General features: G+C 46.7%; 2 protein-coding genes across 2 annotated transcripts; one reads left to right on the top strand and one right to left on the bottom strand.

Moving 5' to 3' along the window:
* Positions 1 to 5,165: 5,165 nt before the first annotated feature.
* Positions 5,166 to 14,528, bottom strand: rnf114 (ring finger protein 114). Its single transcript, XM_048240899.1, has 6 exons — positions 14,350 to 14,528; positions 13,200 to 13,350; positions 10,680 to 10,786; positions 10,445 to 10,559; positions 8,370 to 8,477; positions 5,166 to 7,057 (listed from the first exon to the last, which is right to left on the bottom strand). The coding sequence occupies exons 1-6, from the start codon at positions 14,484 to 14,486 to the stop codon at positions 6,992 to 6,994; spliced, it is 684 nt and encodes a 227-aa protein (XP_048096856.1). The 5' UTR covers positions 14,487 to 14,528; the 3' UTR covers positions 5,166 to 6,991.
* On the top strand, positions 13,678 to 20,195 carry spata2 (spermatogenesis associated 2). The gene is made up of 5 exons (XM_048240900.1): positions 13,678 to 13,803; positions 14,952 to 15,072; positions 16,557 to 17,192; positions 17,273 to 17,550; positions 17,977 to 20,195. The coding sequence occupies exons 3-5, from the start codon at positions 17,117 to 17,119 to the stop codon at positions 19,504 to 19,506; spliced, it is 1,884 nt and encodes a 627-aa protein (XP_048096857.1). The 5' UTR covers positions 13,678 to 13,803; positions 14,952 to 15,072; positions 16,557 to 17,116; the 3' UTR covers positions 19,507 to 20,195.
* Positions 20,196 to 20,419: the final 224 nt, after the last annotated feature.

Below are 20,419 nucleotides of genomic sequence, written 5' to 3'. Positions count from 1 at the left end.
CACCACCACCACCACCATTACACCCCCCAGTGTTTCGTGGGCAAGTACGCACACACGCAACTACCTCACACACGGGACATCCCAGCCAACACGCACACACACACACACAGAGCCGCACACACAAACACGCTGACATACACACAAACACACATGCAAACACACACACATATCCGCTGAGCACATTCGTACACCTCAAAGGGCCAAACTTTCAAATATTAGTAAAGGGGTGAGGGGTTGAGCGTATCCCAGATAAATAAATAAGTTTGCTAATGAAGTCGTGATTAGCAATTCCTCCTAGCCTCGTGCCGATATGTTTCATATTCATTTTTACTTCGAGGAGGAGAGAATCTGCAGCACCAGTGATACTGAACACTTTCTAAGGTTTTAAAGCACCACATAACTTTAGGAACTGTCAACCCAGGTCCACCATTTCCATGGAATGGCTTTAAATAGAAATATAGAAAAAAGTAACATAAATGACTATTTTTCATGCTTACATAACAGCATGAGATCCTAAAACATTTGTCATCGTCAGATTTATTTGTTGGTTGCCGTTTCTTTCCAAAGTGACTTACACAAGCGACCAGCCAGTGAAAGAAGCCAACTTCATTTGAAGTTGAAATGACATGACAGTGAGGTTTTTTAGGTTTGGGAGGAACGAGAAGAAATCAGGAGGATGACGAGAATTGAGATTGCTCTACTGCTTCTTCAGCTCGGTTCATCAGCAGTTGCTCAACTGTCACTTTAGTTTCTGTATTTATTCTTTTTTTTTTTTTTTTTCGTTGTTAAAACCGCATTACATCAGGACAATTTCGTTTGGAGCATTAATAGCCAACCCTTATGCGTTCACTTCACCGAAATGGAGACATTGGTTGTTAGATGGGGCACAGCGGGGCGAGGCGAACTGCCAGCCATCTCTGACGATGGAAGATATTTCCTCCAGACACCAGAAACCTCATTGGGGGTTACCGAGGGCAACACAAGCTCATCTTACTGTCCGACTCTTCCGACATTCCCCAACCCCCATCTGCACGCACACGCACACACACACACACACACACACACACACACACACACACTCAGACATTGACACACAGACACACACATTGACTCACTGACAGACAGACACACACACACACACAGACACCCTTCAAAACATCCCCCCGCTATTTCCTTTTCCTGGCAATGAGATCCCTCTTAGCCAACAACTCCATCACAGCATCCCACCCCCCAGCACCCTCCAGCCCCTCCAATGCCACAAAAACCACTGGGTCTCTGGCACTTGTCTCCCTGAAGACATGAACATGACAACTCCAGACCGCTGTGGCCATCCGACAACGCCATCCTTCCGCTGCACAGCGCATTCCCATTCCCACCACCACCTCTGGCGACAACCCCCCCACCCCCGTGCCATGTCCCCACTTAACACTGAACAAAACGCCTCCGCCGACAGGATCGGATAGTACCGCGGGCCAAGCGATAAACGTGAGATCTTTGACTCAGCCGGACAAGCCAGTAACTCTAACCCTCAAAACCCCGTAAGCCTCAGGGCTGATCTGGCAACCTTCCTCTCTCCTCTTTTGTCTGCTTAGCAAATGTAGCCTGAGACTCTGCAGGTTTTCTGAAGAACGGGATTCAGCTATGAGGAGGCTATTTAAATTCTACAGGATTAGGCTTTCTACTTAGGTTAGCTTGGGTTCGATGAACTGTGACTACGATGAGGCACTGTGTTGGTTAGGCAGGCTAGAGCTTCTGTCCTCTCCATCACCTAGATTGTGTATACGAGTAATCAGAAGGAAGACTAAGGGAGTGTGTGTGTGTGTGTGTGTGTGGGGGGGGGGGGTTAACGAGCCGAGTAGGTGCGTGAAAGAGGGTGAAGAAAAAAAAAGAGGAAGAGCTTGGCACGATGAGAGTAGCTGATTCAGTGCCAGAGGTTGGTTTGGGGCATTATTAAATCAAAGTTGCGCCCGGATCCCTTTCAGGGGCTCGGTAAGGGGAGAGGAGAGTAGAGGGGAGGAGAGGAGAGGAGAGGAGAGGAGAGAGCTCAGGAGCGGAAGGAGAGGGAAGCCGCACAGCCAGGCTTGAAGTCGGGGATGCCCGGCGGCCATCTTTCTGTTCAAACATTTGAAGGCGTTAACCTGCCGTGCGGCGTGGGGCCGGGCGGTAGGATTCCCGGCGCAAGCTTCCTGTTTCTCCTGACTTTGAGGAATTTTTTTTTCTGTTTTTTTTATGCGGTGAGCAAACTCCCTGTACAACACCCCCCCACCCACTAATTCACCCAACAAAAATAGGGCTACCTGGCTCAGCAAAACCTGAAAGAGGAGAGACCTGACTTTCCAGGCACTGAGGTACACAGTAAACATGCCCCACACAGCCTTGAGCGTGCTGTAATGTGTGTGTGTGTGTGTGTGTGTGTGAAGCCCACATGGATTCGTGGATAAAAGCCATGCCGATAAACATCCTCTTGAGCAGCTGGCCCAAGCGGGTGTGTGTGAGAGTGAGATGAAGAGCTGTGCCGATCTGATGCGTGAGCGACTGGAAAGTCTCACAGGATACAGGCCTCATCACACACACCTCCCAGACCACAACCACGAGGGTGCCACATGCCAGCACCACTAGCCGGGAGCGCTGCCTCATCTGGACAAGCCTCTCAAGCGGACACTCATAATCCACCTCTTCACAGGCACTAGTTAGTCTCGGATTGGACACATCTCATAGCCGTGCCTTATATTGTCTTTACATGCCTTAGATTGCGATAATACCCATCAAATGGCAATCGTTTTATACATTCTGAAATTGTGATTGGTTTGTTTTCATCAGAAAAGCTGTATTTAATAATAAAAAATCCCATGTTTATAATACTAAACTGCTACCAGCACACCAGTATTATGGTAGCAGTTTAACATTATGAACATGGGCTTTTGTTTTGGTCTGTGGGAAAGTCTGCACACACTGTGAATCATTGACAAATGGATAGAAAACACATGTGACTGAGGTAGAGTAACTACAGATCTGGCTGGAACATCCTGCACTTGAGCCAGAAAAGCTGCAGCACAATCCACGATAAGCATGAAATACTGAGAATGACACTGTATCTATATTATTCACGGAACAACCTGTCAACGTCATGACACAGGTGCATGCTTTCCTGACAATGTAGAGCAAATGTCAATGCATGAGGGCTAAGTCATGGGGAGGGAGTGACTGGGAGAGGGAGTACAGGTTTCTGTCTTCTCCCCCGACAGGTAGAGTTCCACCACAGAAGTGAACGTGAAATAAACCCTGGAACAAAGGGAAGATGAGACACGGAGTGTAAATGGAAGCAAATCTCTGTGCGACACACTTCTGAAACAAATCGTCGGCCTGTTACCCTCTTGTTCTTCCCCCGGTGTAAGCTTCCCGGGGGTGTGTGTGTGTGTGTAGGGGGGCGTTGGGGGGCATGTAACGGTAATTGCTGCCTCTACACAGCCTCCAGACTTAACACACTTTCTAATTTCTCTCATCAAAGAAACGACACGCTGAACTTTATGAAATTTTTATTCAATATATGTTCACTTTTCCTCCATCCGATTTTGCTTTTTTTTCTCTCTCCTCAATTCAGCCACCCTTTCATGATTCACCACCAAACAAAGAGAAAAAGGGAGGGGGAGGGAGAGGGAGAAAGAGAGAGCAGGAGAGAGGAAAAGAGAGAGACAGAAAAAAGAGGGAGAGGGCTCCCATGTTCTACGGGACCACTTCCTTCCTGCCTAGAAGCATTGAAGTATCTTGTTAGACCAACATCTCCATCTGCCAGAAGCGAGAAAAAAACATTCAGGAAACAAGAAAGGGGGGGAAAAAAGAAGTTTGAAGAGATTCTACAAGCCAAGAGACCTGCTACATTTTGCTTAACTAATTACAGACATGAGCACGATAACAAAAATAGGAGAACAAAAGTTTCTCATCTCCCAGTGGACAGGGTAAATAACACCAGCGCCTGAAACCTGCTGCAGGGTGTCTCCTCACAGACACACACACACACACACACACACACACACAGACAGATAGACACACACACACAAACACACACTGCATTCAACAACCCGCTCGCTTGTTGCGCTGTTCTTTCATCCTACCCAACTCTCTCTCTCTCATGCACACACACACGCACAGCCAGGGATTTTCTTTGAATTTTTTTTTTTTTTTTTTAAACAAAACGTCCTGCCATTACATCCTCTGGGATCAGCTTATGTCTTTTGCTGAAGTCCAGTGATGGCTAAATTACTGCCTGCGCTGTGACTGACCGAAGGCATGTGTGGAAGTGCCATCGCAGCTTGTCAGAGGGCCTCGTCTTGACAGGCCTGTGGACTGGAGGCCATGTGTGATGGCATCCAAACCCCAGAATGCCTCAGTGACCTCTGGCCAGCCTTCCCTGCAGACATATTAAGCTGTCTCACAAAGGAGATTTATGATAACCATGAGAGAGAGACAAACAAGAACAAAAAAAATACTATCACATCTGTGGACCATTCCATCTAACACACTGCTTTGCCCAATGAGATGCAGGCAAGCGAGCCTTCTGAGGTGGTGTACACACACACACACACACAAGCGGTGAGCTGTGTAAGGTCAAGCAAAGAGGGGCCACTTTAGCAGAGCTCCTCGACTGACTGAAGTATTTGTGATATGAGTGAGTGAACGCTCTTCACTGTACTATACACACACACTCTCTCCAACACCCCTTCGGCCCTCCACCACAGTCATCCATCAGTACACACACACTCTGTGTTGTTTCTGTCCTGGAGTGCCTCCCTCTCTCTCTCTCTCACACACACTCACACACAACTAGTACTGATTCCAGGGTCCAGTGTTTAAATAATTAAAATGCTTTAATTTATCTGGATTTAGCACCTTCAGACATGAGCTGACAGGAAGCAGCAGCACTAGGAGGTGGAGTAGGAGAAGGAGAGAAGGCCTATAGATGGGAAATGAGACAAAGAGAGAAGAGAGGGGGAGAGAGAGACATATGCATACATGTGCAATTCAGAAATAACATATGCATACATGTGCAATTCACACTATACATTACAATTTCAAAGAATGATAAAGTGGGGTGTTGTTCATTCAACCGCCATGCTGTCTTGTCGCCCGCGGTTGGATATGGGGGAAAAAAACAGACTGAGAGAGTGTTTAGACATAAAAAGGATTTTTAATTGAAAATGATCTGATGCGGCGCACTGAAGGCACCGACCTGATCAGAGTACAGATATGAGCGTGTCAGAAACGCATACGGGAGTCACATTTTCTGTCGATCACTCAGTCAAGATTGTCTGAAGTGCGGACACATTTGTGGCTTAGCCAGAATACTCTATATGTCGTTAACAAAGGGCAGTGATTTAGTAAAGCCGTCAACGAGAGAGATATAGCAAGAGTTAAGTTATTATACTCTTAAAACTAAAAATGAACAAAACAAACAAAAAAGAAATATCACAAACAGAAAACATCACAACCAGATCCTCCCAAGTATAATCCACACAACTTTTCTCAACATGTAATAAATGCGGTTGCTTACACCAGCGATCCATTTGTCTAGTTAAATATGTCATGTTACAAATGCTATGGAGTCAAGCAAACTTATGGAGTGACTTCTAGTCTAGCCATATGAAACTGGGTAGCAAACCCTGACATGGCGCACGATGTAACCAGCTGATTGAGAAAAGAGAAACATTAGAGGAAGAAAGCAATGAGGAGAAAGCTGTAACTGTGAGTAGTGTATGCAGCATAGGTAGATATTGTTTACTGGATGAAGGATTGGGAACTACTGGAGCAACACTGCCACCCTCAGGCCAAAGGATGCCATTGCAGCAGTGCTCAAGGTTTGTTCTGATGAATGAAGCACACATTTGCAGAAGAGCATGATGGTCCTGTTATTGTTATTATTATTAAAGAAAACAAAAAAGGACTTCTACTTCAACAGTTAACATTCCAATGTGTTGCTCTTACACATGAACTTCAAGAAAGTGCACCAGACCTTCTCATGAAAACACACACACATCCTTGCACACACACGCGGACACACACACGCACACACACACATACACAAAAGACATCCATCCACACACACAGAAGAGAAATCGTAAAGCTATGCCTGCCAAAGGACATCAAGGAAGACAAGCAGCTTTCCACTTGCCCAGGACAGATGCTTCCCCAACCCCTTACCCTCACAAACACACACACACACACACACACACACACACACACACACACACACACACACACACACAGAAAGAGAGAGACAGAGACAGAGACAGAGACAGAGAGAGAGAGAAGTAGAGTAAGTAGAGAAAGAAGTAAAGAAAGAGAAGGAGAAAGGGAGAGAGAGAGCTACCAGATTTTTAAGCAGGGTATTCACTGGTTCCGCTTATGGGATCTACATTTAATACAGAGTTCAATATGCCATCAGCAGCAATCGCTGGCTAGAGACTGCCATCTAGTGAGCACACAGAAGTACAACATCTGAGATTACGGTAGTGCGTATATAAATTTAGCTTTGCATCATTACTTATCCTCCTATCACTATCATTATATTAGCTTTGCACTTAGATCAAGTCTTTAGGATATTTCAACAAACACATCACTTTGGAAGCTCAGACATCATTGCGATACATGGCAGAATAAACATTTTGTGATTTAACAGAACGCACTGTTTACTTTATTTAGATATTCCTACGAGAAGCTTTTAAACTATGATTTGTCTTTTATCCAATGCTCTGACATAGACCAAATGCTCTTCTTTAGTGATTTACAAAAATCAATTTGTGTGTCGTACTCAGCGAGGGTCTTTGGGGGTAAAGTGTCAGGACAATGTTTTCTGTCGAATGGGCCGAGTTGAAGGCGAAATGTTTTGGATAGTCATGGATGGGATAGGCACACGCTTGGTTATGTCTGACATGAGGTACCACAGCAATCTCTCTTGCTCTTCCATTCCCTTCGTCCCTCAAGACTCTGGAGCGCCTCAATGGTCCATCAAGGAACGCTGCAGAGCCTCCTGGATCATTGCACTTTCATCCGTAGAGTAGTCCTGTAGGGAACAAGAGATAGAGATGGAGGGAGCGGAGGAGAGACGGGGAGAGATAAGCATAGAGTGAGGAAGAGATAGAGTGGTAAAGAGATAGAAAGAGAGAGATAGGGAAACAAGAGAGACAAAGACAGCGAGAGCGAAAGAGAGAGAAATAGAAAAAGAGACAGACAGAGAAAGAGAGAGAGAGAGAGAGAGAGAGAGAGAGAGAGAGAGAGAGACAGACAGAGGTTTAATCTGAAAGTGAAGGAAAATTGAGAGGGATAATTCCAGGCATACAATCATGCCACATGGGTTTCTTGGTGTTTTATGCCCTCAACGTTATCTTCAAGGCAGTGCTGCCTGGAAGGCACATGGGTTAGCCATGGGTTAAGGTTAGGGTTGGGGGTAGGTTTTGGATTAGGTGCCTTTAAAGGACCAGTATGTAGGAAATAATGGAAAATAAACTGTAACCATTCCAAAAAATGATCACCATATGTTGTCAGAGAGTAAGGAAACACGATGAATTGAAGTAATGGCTTATTTGACAACAATACTCTAACCCGTAAAACCCTGTAAACCCCATGAAAAAAATGAGTTACGGGCCGGAAATTTTGTTTATGTTTTGAACGACACTTCTAGAATAGCGTGATAATAATGGGCTAGCGCCCCTCCCATTTGGGTTGCCAAATTAGCAAAGACCAACTGTCAACAGCTGTCAGTTGTAGCCATGAACGCCACGACAGGCAGGCAAATTTCCAAATTAAAACAAGAAACAAATTAAGTGGACATCGGAGGAGCTTCCTGAGATGGTGGCGCCTTTCAAACTAAGAATATCAAGTCTGACGAGAGCTGGCCATATTTCTCCACAACAGGTAGCCTAGGCTAAACTTCATCTGCATCACTAACTTTAGCTAAATATGTTACGCTGGTTAGAGAGGTATTTTTGTTTTCACTGTTTCCGTAATGTGTAGCTGGGTCATGGTTGAGAAACGTTAAAGCAGCTGCAGGTCAACTAACGCTAGCTAAGTCTTCATTACATCTGGCAACCCAGAAGAGGCTCGCGTCTGGTAGTCTTGAGAACGTTCACCAGTGTTTTGATTTTGGCCTACAGAACGTTCGCTAACAATCCTACAAATCGCACCTTTAAGTCAGCGGTGGCAGCGCTGCAAGACGACATCGGGGGCATAAAACACCATTGAGCGCCACATGGTCAAGGACACGTTCACTGTTTTATCAGTAACCAAATGCAGAAAATCAGCAATGAATATAAAAGAGGAGCACGTCATTGTGACAAGAACAAAAGCAAGACAAGGTGATGAAAGGGAATAGTCACCACAAAGGTGTCATAGGAGAATGTGTGCCGGATCCTCAGATGCTGCAGGAAGTCTGCACTTCTGTAGTTGGGGTCTCCCCAGGGCATAGAGGCACAGATGGGACACACCTGCACAAGACACGACAGAGAGTGAGCGAAAAAAAGAGAAAGTAAGCAAATCAAAAAAAAGGAAAGTAGAAGAAATAAGATAGAGCAAAATATGCTAGAGCATGAGTCACGCTTATTAAGGGGGGAGAGATGAAACATCTGTGACACCATGTCAACAGTGTCAGTAGCTTCAACACCACCCAGACAAGTACAGGCATACAACTACCAAACAGGAACCAAGACAGCGAGAGCAAGAGATGAAAAAGAGATGTAAAGAAAGAGAGAGAGAATGCAAGAAAGAGAGAAAGAAAGAAAGAAACAAAGAAAGAAAGGAAAAAAGACAGAAAGAAAGGAGTGACAAAGTGCTGAAGCACTTCCCTTAGACAGGTAACAGACTGAAAATAAGGAAGTGGCAGCAGGGCTAGGGGTGTCATTATTCTTCAACATATCAGACAACACAGACGTGTACATAGAGAAATGAAATAACACGGAATGATCATTTGACTGTTATAACACACTCCAAAGAGACACAAGGTTAGTGTTCACGGAATATTGCACTGTTAGTGTGTGTTTTATGCCTTAAAGTTATTTTGGACTCTAGGATATCTAGAACTTCAGTTGCAAAGTTGAGTAGCCTTATCATCAAAGCGCATACTTCTGTACTTACCTAATATTAGTGCACAAGTGAATGCATGTGTACACTATTATCCGGTATTGTAAGTACAGAAGTATTAGCAGGAGGGGGTTCTAGTTAGGTTGAAGACTTTTTTTAAGTGGCTGTAGCTTCAAGTTTGAGGAGATAGGCTAATGTTGACACGCCACACGTCAACACCCGTGTGTATGTGTTTTTCCCCCTCTTAGCATGCATGCTGGATGTGACATTGGGGTTCGGGATCAGGGGCCTGTACTACGAAGGGAGCTTAACCTACCCAGACCCTACTTGGCCTCTGTTTTACAGCTAACAAGAAAAAGGTGTCTTTGAACACTACTGTAGGAGGAAAGGCACCAGAGTGTTTTACAGTAGCAGAGGAGTTGGCCATCGCAAATAATAGTGGAAGGCCGATTATGGAGGGGGTTGAGGGAGGCATTCGGTCGGATTCTGGTGCTGTGGAAATGTGCAGCCTTTATGTGCAGGGTAATATGACATTTAATTCAACAAGTTCATGTTAAAATGGTGATTTTAATTTATTAGGCCTACTGTATGTCCGATTTATTTTCAGGCATACAGTATTCTTGCTCAGATGTTCAGCATCACCGATGGAATACATGAATTGTCCACGTAAGGCCATTGCTACGACGGTCGACATTAGAGACGTCTGTCTAGATCAGCTGACAAAGATAACGAATTCCCTCGGCTGACAAGATATCGTCATAGAGAATATCGTCCGGGTATATTAGCGGATTCTGGCGGTCTTTAAAAACCCTCGCCCTGCGAAGAGAGCCCCTCATGATTTGCGCTCCAATGTCGTAGCCTATGGATCATCCAGGTACGCCGACATTGTCTCGGGAAAAATTGTTAGTGGAGGGGTGGTACTTATAAAGGTTGTGGTTGAACGGAAACCTCGGGTTAACGAAGAACATAACCTGCTCGGAGCAGGTTTGAGATGCAGCGTAAATTGCCATGGCAGCATACCTCGGTTAAAACCTATCCACCTTCAGAAAGTAATGGGTTAATCGGGAAGTTATGCCACACTTGATCAAGTTACTCTCGAAGTTACCCAGATAAGCCAGTAACCCCGCATCGTAGTACAGGCCCCTGGAAGTTGAATCAAGTTCAACACAACAACCACAGGAAACCACACAAAATCAACCACTTGAATCTTTGACATGGCAGAATAGGGTGCAGTTTTACAGGCTGATTTTTACACTCTGCTGTCCTGACCCATCACTGCATGGCAAATCCTATAAACAACAGTGTTCAAATGTTTCTCCTTTTCCATCCTCCAGAGAAGACTGCACAAAGAGAGAAAAGATGGACAGGTCCTCACCACTTGGCGTGGGTCTCTGGCATGATGTGCTGTGCAGTGTTCCACAAGGCCATCCTGGTCCAGGTTCGGGGAGTTGCAGTAGGGGCAGGCAAATGTGTACCGGTTCGGCACAGGACTGTCACACACACACACACACACACACACAATTGCTTCCTGTTAATCATCCTTGCTGTAATCTAACCACACTGAGACCAGTACTAGATTGGAAAGAGGACACAGCCCAAATATGCCTCACCTTATTACAGTAGGCTGGGTCTGGGCTGAACTCCTCACTCCTTCCTCAATGTACTCCTGGTATTTGGAGCAGGTGGAAGTGTGGCTCCGCATCTGGAACAGTGGAACCTGACACACACACGGACAGACAGACACACACACACACAAATGTAAAGACTTACTATGGGATAAACTAGGCTTAACTACACCTTTTGATACACTCAGTCAGGCATCCTCTCTAAGATGCGAAGAATTTGCAGACTTCTTCAAAAACAAAGTCATTTCTATAAGGGAGGCTATTGGTAACACAAGTAATATGTTTGATAGTACACCCAAAACAGCCCCCAAAATTAAGGTCCTTAGCACTATTGCTCAATCTGAGCTTGGTAAAATTATAACTCAAACTGGCTCCTCAACATGTGTTTTAGATCCAATCCCTACTACATTCCTCAAAAAAGTATATGATGGCTTAGCTCCCTTTTTTCTCAAGGTAATAAATACCTCATTAGAAACAGGTATATTTCCAACTGCTTTTAAAACCGCTGTTGTGAAACCTTTACTTAAAAAAGTCAAATCTTGACCATACCAATCTGAGCAACTACAGGCCTATATCAAATCTATCGCTTTTGAGCAAAGTACTTGAAAAAGTTGTTTGCAATCAGTTAAATACCTTCCTCAACGAAAACAGTATCCTTGAAAAATTCCAATCAGGTTTTAGATCAAATCACAGCACAGAAACGGCTCTAGTAAAGATAGTCAATGATCTCAGACTAGCTACCGACTCAAACAAAGTCTCAATCCTTATTCTTCTGGATTTGAGTGCGGCATTTGACACCATTGATCATAGCATCCTAATTCACCGCCTTCATGGCGGGGTGGGTCTCTCTGATAATGCTCTAAACTGGTTTCAAACCTACATTACTGGCAGAGATTTGTATATCAGTCTAGGAGATCATGTATCTGAAAACATGACTTGCCTTTTGGTGTGGCCCAGGGAGCTGCCTTGGTCCCCTGCTATTTTCTATATATGCTTCCATTGGGAAACGCCATAAGTCAGCATAATGTAAACTTCCACAGCTACGCAGATGATACCCAATTGTATCTTTCTGTGGAGCCAACTAACCCAGATGGCCTTTGCTCCCTCACTGCATGCCTAACCTCCATTAATCAGTGGATGAGCAAAAACTTTTGAAACTAAATGATGACAAAACAGAGGTACTTCTGGTTGGACCAAAACTAAAGCGAGATATTATTCTTAGTAATCTGGGGAACTTGGCACACCAGGTCAAACCAAAAGTAACAAGCCTCGTGTCATCTTAGATGCAGAGTTAAGTTTTAAGTCCCATATCAGTAAAGTTACTCAGACAGCCTATTTCCACTTGAGAAACATTGCCAAAGTGCGCCCTTTTTAACTCAACAAGATGCAGAAAAACTAATTCACGCCTTTATCACTAGCAGGTTAGACTACTGCAATGCACTTTTCACTGGTCTTCCCAAAAAAAACATCTAAAGAAATTGGCACTCATACAGAACTCTCATGGCTAGACTTTTAACTAAGACTAAGAAGAGAGAACACATCACCCCTGTGTTGGCTGAACTGCACTGGCTCCCTATTTCCTATAGAATTGATTTTAAGGTTATGTTAATTACTTACAAAGCTCTGAATGGCATAGCATAGCACCTTCATATATCTCTGAGCTTTTAATATCTTATCAACCACAAAGGAAACTTAGATCATCCAATTCTAATCTTTTAATCGCACCCAAAGTGCTCCACAAACAAAGTGGAGAAGCTGCGCTTATCCATTATGCCCCCAAACTATGGAACACCCTGCCTCTGTACATCAAGCAGGCGAGTTCAGTAAATATTTTAAAAAAGATCTGAACACATACCTGTACAGGAAAGCTTTTAGTTAACTCATCTTATCCTGTAGACTACATTTTCAGATTATTCTACATCTGCTACTATTGAGGGCTTAGCCAGCCAGAAGCAGATGGGCTCCCCCTATTAAGTCAGGTTCTGCTCAAGGTTTCTTCCTGGAATATGGGAGTTTTTCCTTGCCACAGTTGCCATATGGCGGCTTGTGGGGGTAAGAGGGTTAAGGCTGCCAGTCTTATGACGCCATTTTCTATATTTTGATATGTTGCTGAGTATAACATAAACAGCAAAGAAAAGTGATTGATAATGACTGACTGACTATTATTGTGTTACATGCTTCAAATGTAAAGCACTTTGAGCTGCATTCTGTGTATGAAAGGTGCTATACAAATAAAGCTTTATTATTATTATTATTATTATTATTATTATTATTATTATTAAGTCCAACAACATATTTCCTAATAGGCCTGGGTGAATAAAACCACTTGTTATCATTATTTTTTGGCCATTTCTATCAACAAAAAATAACAAAAAAAAGATATGCTTTGGCATATCAAATGGGCAATGTGTGCATATGTCTATGAAACTGCTCAATAATCAGACGCAACACAACTGTCACAACCTCTCAGTTAAGTATAAAACAAATTAACTGTCTGACACCCACCTCTGTGCCACAGCCCTTGCATGCACCAACCGACGTGTGGATAGCTGCGTCTAGATCATTGGCTCGGGTCCAATTCTCCAGCCCCGATCGGCACACAGCACAGACGGGCTTCTGAGGTCGGAGACATTCCTGCAGACAGCCCTGGCAAAACCTGAGCGTGACAGAGGAAACTTTTGAGGATATCTCCAAATATCATGAAAGAGACAGGCAGACTAAAAGACAAATATATGGCAATAGGATAATACTGACATGTACCAATTGGTATATAAAATTGTAGTTCTCCCTCTTATCTACATCCCTTGACTTAAACTGACTCTCAACTGTCATTCCATTCCTTATGCAAGCTAGCACTTATTAATAGCCTGGGTGAACCCAGACGAACCTGTTAGCAAATTTGCTAACAGGTTCATCTGGGTGGACCCAGGCTAACTTATTATTACACCATTGTTTTGATTTCACTGTTTTGATTGTTTGATCACAAAATAGTCAGTTAAATGAATACATTTAAATGTAAACTAACAGAAGAGCTACTGAGCTAAGGTACTGGGGCTGGTAAGTATGTGCCAGGTTTGACAAAGAAACTGAAACCCTCTACAATGCAAAGGTAAAATAACGCATTAGGTTAAATCGAGAACATGTCTGGTCTAGATAAAACTATGATTGACAGGGTGGAAATTCAGTATACACCATTTCTAAGCACGCAATGTCCTCGATTGTTGTGGTATGTGATATCCTATTCCAAAGGCTGAATATGAGAACATCGCAACACTTCCTGACACTAGGTCTGGAAAGGACTATGGGACTTGTGGTACTTGACAGCATTTTAGCTCTAAGCATTGACACCAGTAAGACGATATAGAACAACATTTCCCAGAAGCCCTTAACACTGCCGTGCCACGATGTAAACAAAACTGAAAGTAAAAGCCGTATCATCTCCTTGAAGACTCACTAAATTGCATGTTCCAAAATATGACTATATAAAATCACTAATAGTCGCATCATTAAATGAACCACAGTGCATTATGTTATTTGTTTCCACTGCCTGAGTGTGAACGCACAAAGAAAAACTCGGCAAGATTTCGAGTCCATCTGCTATCTCGCATCGACAGAACTAAGCTTTGACGCGCTTGTAGATGTCGTTAATACTCACGTATGACCACACTGTGTAATAACAGGACTGTCGAAGATTTCGAGGCAAACTGGACAAACGAATTCCGTTAAATCTCTTTCTCCAGCGAGTGCATTTGTTTTTTTCTGCGCCGCACCAAGGCTCCCTAGCATCGCCATTTCTTCTCTGTGTTGTCTTCCGCTCTGAACTCCAATCCCCGAGAGTACAACGTCACAATGGAATCTAACAAGAGGAGGAGCGAAGACAAATATAACAGTCTTAAAATAGTAAAAGTAGGCTAAATAGAAAACATTGTTTCGATAGAGTAACTAGTTCTTATCACGTCTGCGAGAACTTTCCCCACACATTATTGGTTTATTCTTCATTAAACTGAATGCACGAGATGCCATGGCTGAACAGATGTTTTTTTTTGTTTTTTTGTTTTTTTAAACAATTTCAATACTTTATTTTGTACATTTTAAGAATTTATGAAGCAATAATTTAACAGTCTACCGGTATATGAAAATTGTTTTAGGACCATCTGCAGTGGATACTTTTAACTGAGAAAGACTGCAACTGCTGTGTTACATTCACTCAAGTTGTTGATATTTTTTGTATGTGATGATAACACTCTTTGGCCGCAGAGAGCAATCTGAACATCTGCAGTCGGATTGCCCTAAGTGCACGTGCCAGTTGGTACTGATGAACTGTCCGAGAGGCACGCATGCGCATTACAGCGATGGGGATTTCCAGCAGAACACGAAGGTAAGGTGTTAAATGAGACTGGCGTCTAATTACTGTCAACATAATTTGGTGGGAAATTATTGTAATATTAGCAGTGTATACTAGCGTGGACATCACTGTGTTTCTCTTGAGGTCGTCATAATGATTTTATCATCAGCGCGTTGCCTCTTCGTCGATTTAAAGTGATAGGCTAGCTTGCTAGCCTGAATTGGGCGTCTCTGTGCTTGGGGGCCGTGCCTGGGACTCGAGGATGTAACATGGCTAACGACAGCTAACTAGCTAGTTAGCGTTATCGTCACTTGTGCTGTGGCATTGAACAGCTTTGGTCGGTTTAGTTGATCGGTCTGACGTGCTACCAAATTAAAAACTAGATCCACATCAAATGACACACTGGAACCTCCTTAGTACAAGTGTGCACACCCGGGTCGTCATACATTTCTCCATACCACATATGTAGTTAGCCAGTTAGCTTTGTCGTTAGTTTGTTTTTATTGTAATTTATACCTGCGACACAAACACCATATGAGCAAGTCCATTTTATATAGATTGATTATTTAGCCGTCTTTCTCTCACGGTTCCACTGCATCCATTTTGGCTGCAGTGATTTGGCTGTCGAACGTCAGCTTGTTAGCAACACCCCCCTTTGCGTGTCTACGAGGATGAAAGCATCACCCGTGAACGGCGGTGCAGAGAGAGAAGGGCGTGTGTGCAGAAAAACCGGTTGCATTCAGACCGAGATAGCTCGCTGGCTAACGAGGTTCAACGTAACTGTTTTATACTCTCCACGACACTGACGCACACGCAAATGTCAAACGACGGGGAGTCAGCGTAGCAGAATGTTCGGCAGTCACAGAGTTGGTGTGGCAGCCATAGACGCAGTTCGAAGCACACGGCTCACATCGCTGCTTATCATGGACGTTGAGTAGCGTTGGGGTAGATATGTAGGGTGATGAATTTAAGCGCGAGGCCATGATGGTGGAGGGTGCACTCTATAATGCGGTGTGCCATTGTGTCATCACTTCAGGACGGCGGCAGCGAGCAGGTGCAGCTGTAGTGAACGGTTACTTAACGGTTCGATGGAATACAGTGAGGTGGGAGGAGAGGGATGCATGCATGCACACATCCCACACAAGGCACGTACACTGCTAGTGATGATGTGGGTGTGTTTCTCCATCCTTCACTATCTGAACTCCAGTAACACACACACACACACACACACACACACATAAATGCATGCAGATGAAGGAGAGAGCATGATCATTAAGGTGACACAGGTCATTTGGAGTTTGACATGTCTATTTGTACTGTGTGTGGTTCTGACTCATTGCATACTCTCCATGTCAAGCTGGCAACGTCTTTGCATGAGTCCAGTCGCTGGCATTGCTGTCATAGAACAAAGCTCCAGTGCTTCCTGCTGATAGAAATGTAGTATATGTGTGTGTATTTGTGAACGATCCAGTTAAGTGTCATTCAGATTAGTTTGTTTTTCTTGTGTGTTGTCACAGCTCCAGAGTTGTTGTCCTCCATCTGTGCAACCACCCCCTGACGTGTCCCTGTTGACCTTGAACTTGAGTGTTTGCCTTCCACCCTGAAGCCCCAAAGAGAAGTGCGTGGACGACCAGCCCTGGTTTCCCCTCCTGCTCCAGCCTGACTCTGCCCTGCTCTGTGGAACTTCTACGTTTGAAACGGTGCCCTGGCATGCCTGTTGGCAGAGGAACGGACTGCGGGCACACACTCGGCCAGAAATAAAAACGAACAAACAAACGAGTGCCACCTCAAACCGCTGCCCATTTCCCCCATGGAGGCTGCCAGGGCCATAGAGTTGGCCTCTCACAGTCTGTCTCGTGTGTGTGTGAGTTGACTACGATGCTGTTGCGTTGTTAAGAGAGACTCCACCTTACCTTCCTCTGCCCCCTCACCATCACTAGTACATCGCCCCCCCACCCCACTTTCGTCTTCCAGTGCAGGGGGTCCCCAACATGGCCGGGGTTGCCTGAGCGTACCTTCCCAGGGAGTAGGGGGATGAGAGAGGGAGTGGCGCCGGCTACGCAGCCCACCGCCACCCATGGATGCCAAGCTGCGCGAGGACCTGTTTAGGAGGTATGTGGCGTCGCTGGAGAGGCGGCTGGAGGAGGGCGAAGGTGGAGGAGGAGGAGGAGGAGGAGGGGGAACGGTGGCGGCGGTGGTGGTGGCAGCAGCACCACCAATGGGAGCAGTGCAGGGAGCAGCGCCAAGGGCGACCGTCCGACAACGACCACAACAGCACACAGCAGCAGCGAGGAGGCGCTCGTCTCCACGGCGACGGCCCTGCTGGGGGCGTACCAGCCGGAGCCGTCGCAGCGGTTCCGCCTGTTGCGGTTCTATGAGGTGACGGAGAACGCACTGCGCTCGCCCCGGGGTTCCAGCCTCAGGGCTCTGGAGGCGGCCTTCGCCACACTGGAGACGGTCTGCACCAACCTGCTGCTCTTCCCCTGGAAGAAGGAGTTCCGCTGCATCAAGGTGAGGGCACCAAGCTTTCAGGAACACCTGAGTGTGGAGGCTTTTTATCTTTCTTTATGGTTTTCCTTTCAATTGAACTTTAGTTGAAGTGAAGAAAAACTTGAGTTATCTGTATAACAAAGTATATGTTAACTTCAATAATTGCATTTGATCAATACTATTGAAAATATTAGATGAGCTGGAAATCAATGTGGTTTAGAATGTGTTATCTTGAGTATATGTTATGTATTGAGAAAATTCTGACATTGTAATGGTTTTTATTCAAATGTTAGCTTGACAAGTGTTTAGCTGAGACCTGTCTGCATATACTGACGTTGCTAATGTGTGTTTGCGCGTGTGTTTGTGTCTCTGTGTGTGTTGTGTGTCTGTCTGCATGTGTCTTGTGACATGATGTGGCGTGACGCGACCTTGCCTGTCCGGCGGCAGACCTTCACGGGGCCGTACGTGTACCAGCTGCAGTCGGCCATGTGCGAGTCGGACCTGCGCTCGCTGCTGCGCTCCATGGGCTACACGCGCAGCGAGCAGGACACGCACTACCAGGCACGCGAGACTCCCCCGGGCGGAGCCCTCCACCTCCGGCAGCTGGCCTTCGAGCTGCTGCTGGCCCAGGCCGAGTGCCGGCTCCTGGGGGAGGTGGTGGCGCTGGCCCGGGGGGCTGCCACCGAGCTGGAGGCCCTGGAGCTCCGGCGGGCGAGCAGGGAGGATGCGGCCGGCTGCGCCGAGGCTCTAAGGCGCCGCGATTCGCTCGCAGCCATGGACATGGCGAGGCTGTCGCTGCGGCCGGCCGACATGGAGCGCGCCGCCACGCCGCACCACCATCACCACCACCACCACCATCACCAGCTGCGGCGGTCCGGGCGTCCGTCCAAGTCGGTGGACGTGACGGACAGCGCGGGCCACTGGCACCCGGCCAGCAAGCCGGTGCTGCGGACCTCGCTCAGCCTGCGCAAGGAGCCGCTGTTCGTGGACGCCGAGGAGGAGGAGGCTCGCGACGAGATCCTCCGGCCCAACGCGCCGCTCTTCTCCCTGGCCTCCACGCCCTCCTACAGCCCCTCGTCATCCTCGTCCTCCATCGCCGCCGTCGCCTCCGCCGCCGACTTCTTCCCCATCCAGTCCCCCCCGCCGCCCTCCTCCTCCGACCCCTACTCCTACCACCTGTCCTCGCTGGACGAGGTGGACCTGTACACGGAGCGCGGCGGCAGCGGCGGCGGCGCTGGCGGGATGGCCCTCGGGGGCCGCCAGACGCCCTCCTCCTCGGCCTCGTCGTCGTCGCGGCCGCCCAGCCGGGAGCCGAGGGACGGCTGGCTGCTGAAGGCCCACAGCGGGGCCAAGTGCCAGGGCTGTGGGCTGGGCTGCTCGGTGCTGAGCTCGTGCCAGCGTTGCGACACGGTGCTCTGCTCCTCGTGCATGGCCTGCGAGCCCACGCCCTGCTGCGGCTACCAGGACTACCCCAAAGTGGCCACTGTGACGCCCCCTGCCCTGCTGCGCCAGCTTGACGGCTACCTGCCCGCCAAGGAGAAGCTGTCCGTCTACTCCAACGCGCACATGCACACACACCCCCACACACACCCTCACGCCCACGTGATCAGCCACTCACACCTGCACCCGCACCCCCACCCGCACCCGCTGTCCCACTCGCACTCACAGCTGCTGGACAAGCCCATGATGAGCGGCAAGCTGTACCCTAGCAAGCCCGTCGCCATGGTGACGACCTCTGCCCCCAGCGGCATCGGCGTGAGCGACCGTCTGAGCGTGGGCAGCTCGTCGCGCTGCGGATTCTGCAACAAGCCCGGGGCGGCGCACACGTGCGTCAACTGCTCCAAGGTGTCGTGCGACTCGTGCATGGGTCTGTACGGTGGCGACGTGTGCACGCGCAAGACGCCACACCACAGCTTCCTGCCCAACCACCAGCTCAACTTCAAGTCCAGCACCATCTCCCACCTGGTCTACCGGTAGACACACACACACACACACACACACACACTCACACATTCTTACACTGTCACACACACACACACACACACACACACACACACACACAAATATGCAGGGCCTGGAATCCTGAACTTCTGTACTGTTTACCCTCTTATAGAATCTAACTCCAGAATAGTCGCCGTCCTTGTTCTGGTCCGATTCCACAGTGAAAATGTCCCTGGCCAGGACCAGACGGATCCCTGATTCAGCTGCTGTGTGGGCTTCTCTCCATTTCTCTGTCCCTCCTCTCCTCTTCTCTTCTCTTCTCTTCTCTTCTCTTTCTTAATTTCTTTTTGCGGGAGCAGCCTCCTCATATCAGCCCTGGAATGTACTTCTAGCCCATATCTCATCGGGGCCATCACACTGCCTTGTAGAAATTTAGGCTTGAAAGCATTTTTTCTTTCTTTTGTGTTTTTTTTTTTTTTTTCTTCCTCCACCAGGCCCTTTCCTCTCTCCATCTGCTCTCGTTTTGGCCATGTGATCTTGTAATTTGTCCCGTACCTGAATTCTTGGCCTACTTAAAAACAAGCAACTAAAGAAGAAAAACAAATAAACAGGCACACAAACACACAACAGCTACAACAACAACAGACATGACTGACTTTAGCCTCGAGCGGAGCGCTCACCCAGCCGTTTGAATTTTATCCACATAGATGTTTGCAGAAGACTCTTCCCCCATCTGGATATTCACAATGTGTGGAAGAACCTGTTCAGACTTAATCAAATGAGGAAAACAAATGAAAGAGAAGAACATTACACTGGAATCCAATAGTATATATTTTGAATCATTATTGTATAGACCTAATGTGCGACTGTTGGTTCAGGGTCGTGGGTGGGGGCGGGTTTGTGTTGGGTGGAAGGAGGGGGGGGGGGGCTTGAAGGGAAGGATATTGAT

This window comes from Alosa alosa, chromosome 4 (genome assembly GCF_017589495.1).
Source record: "Alosa alosa isolate M-15738 ecotype Scorff River chromosome 4, AALO_Geno_1.1, whole genome shotgun sequence".
NCBI lineage: Eukaryota > Metazoa > Chordata > Actinopteri > Clupeiformes > Clupeidae > Alosa > Alosa alosa.
This window is presented reverse-complemented; position numbering and strand designations above follow the sequence as displayed.

Excerpts from the sequence above, each read along its gene's own strand:
- rnf114 (XM_048240899.1), bottom strand. The coding sequence starts at position 14,486 with ATGGCGATGCTAGGGAGCCTTGGTGCGGCGCAGAAAAAAACAAATGCA. Across the intron at positions 10,787-13,199 it reads GCAAGGGCTGTGGCACAGAG|GTTCCACTGTTCCAGATGCG; the intron begins GTGGGTGTCAGA and ends TGTGTGTGTCAG. Across the intron at positions 8,478-10,444 it reads CCAGAGACCCACGCCAAGTG|GTGTGTCCCATCTGTGCCTC; the intron begins GTGAGGACCTGT and ends TGTCTTGTGCAG.
- spata2 (XM_048240900.1), top strand. The coding sequence starts at position 17,117 with ATGGATGCCAAGCTGCGCGAGGACCTGTTTAGGAGGTATGTGGCGTCG. Across the intron at positions 17,193-17,272 it reads GCGGCTGGAGGAGGGCGAAG|GGAGCAGCGCCAAGGGCGAC; the intron begins GTGGAGGAGGAG and ends GGAGCAGTGCAG. Across the intron at positions 17,551-17,976 it reads AGGAGTTCCGCTGCATCAAG|ACCTTCACGGGGCCGTACGT; the intron begins GTGAGGGCACCA and ends GTCCGGCGGCAG.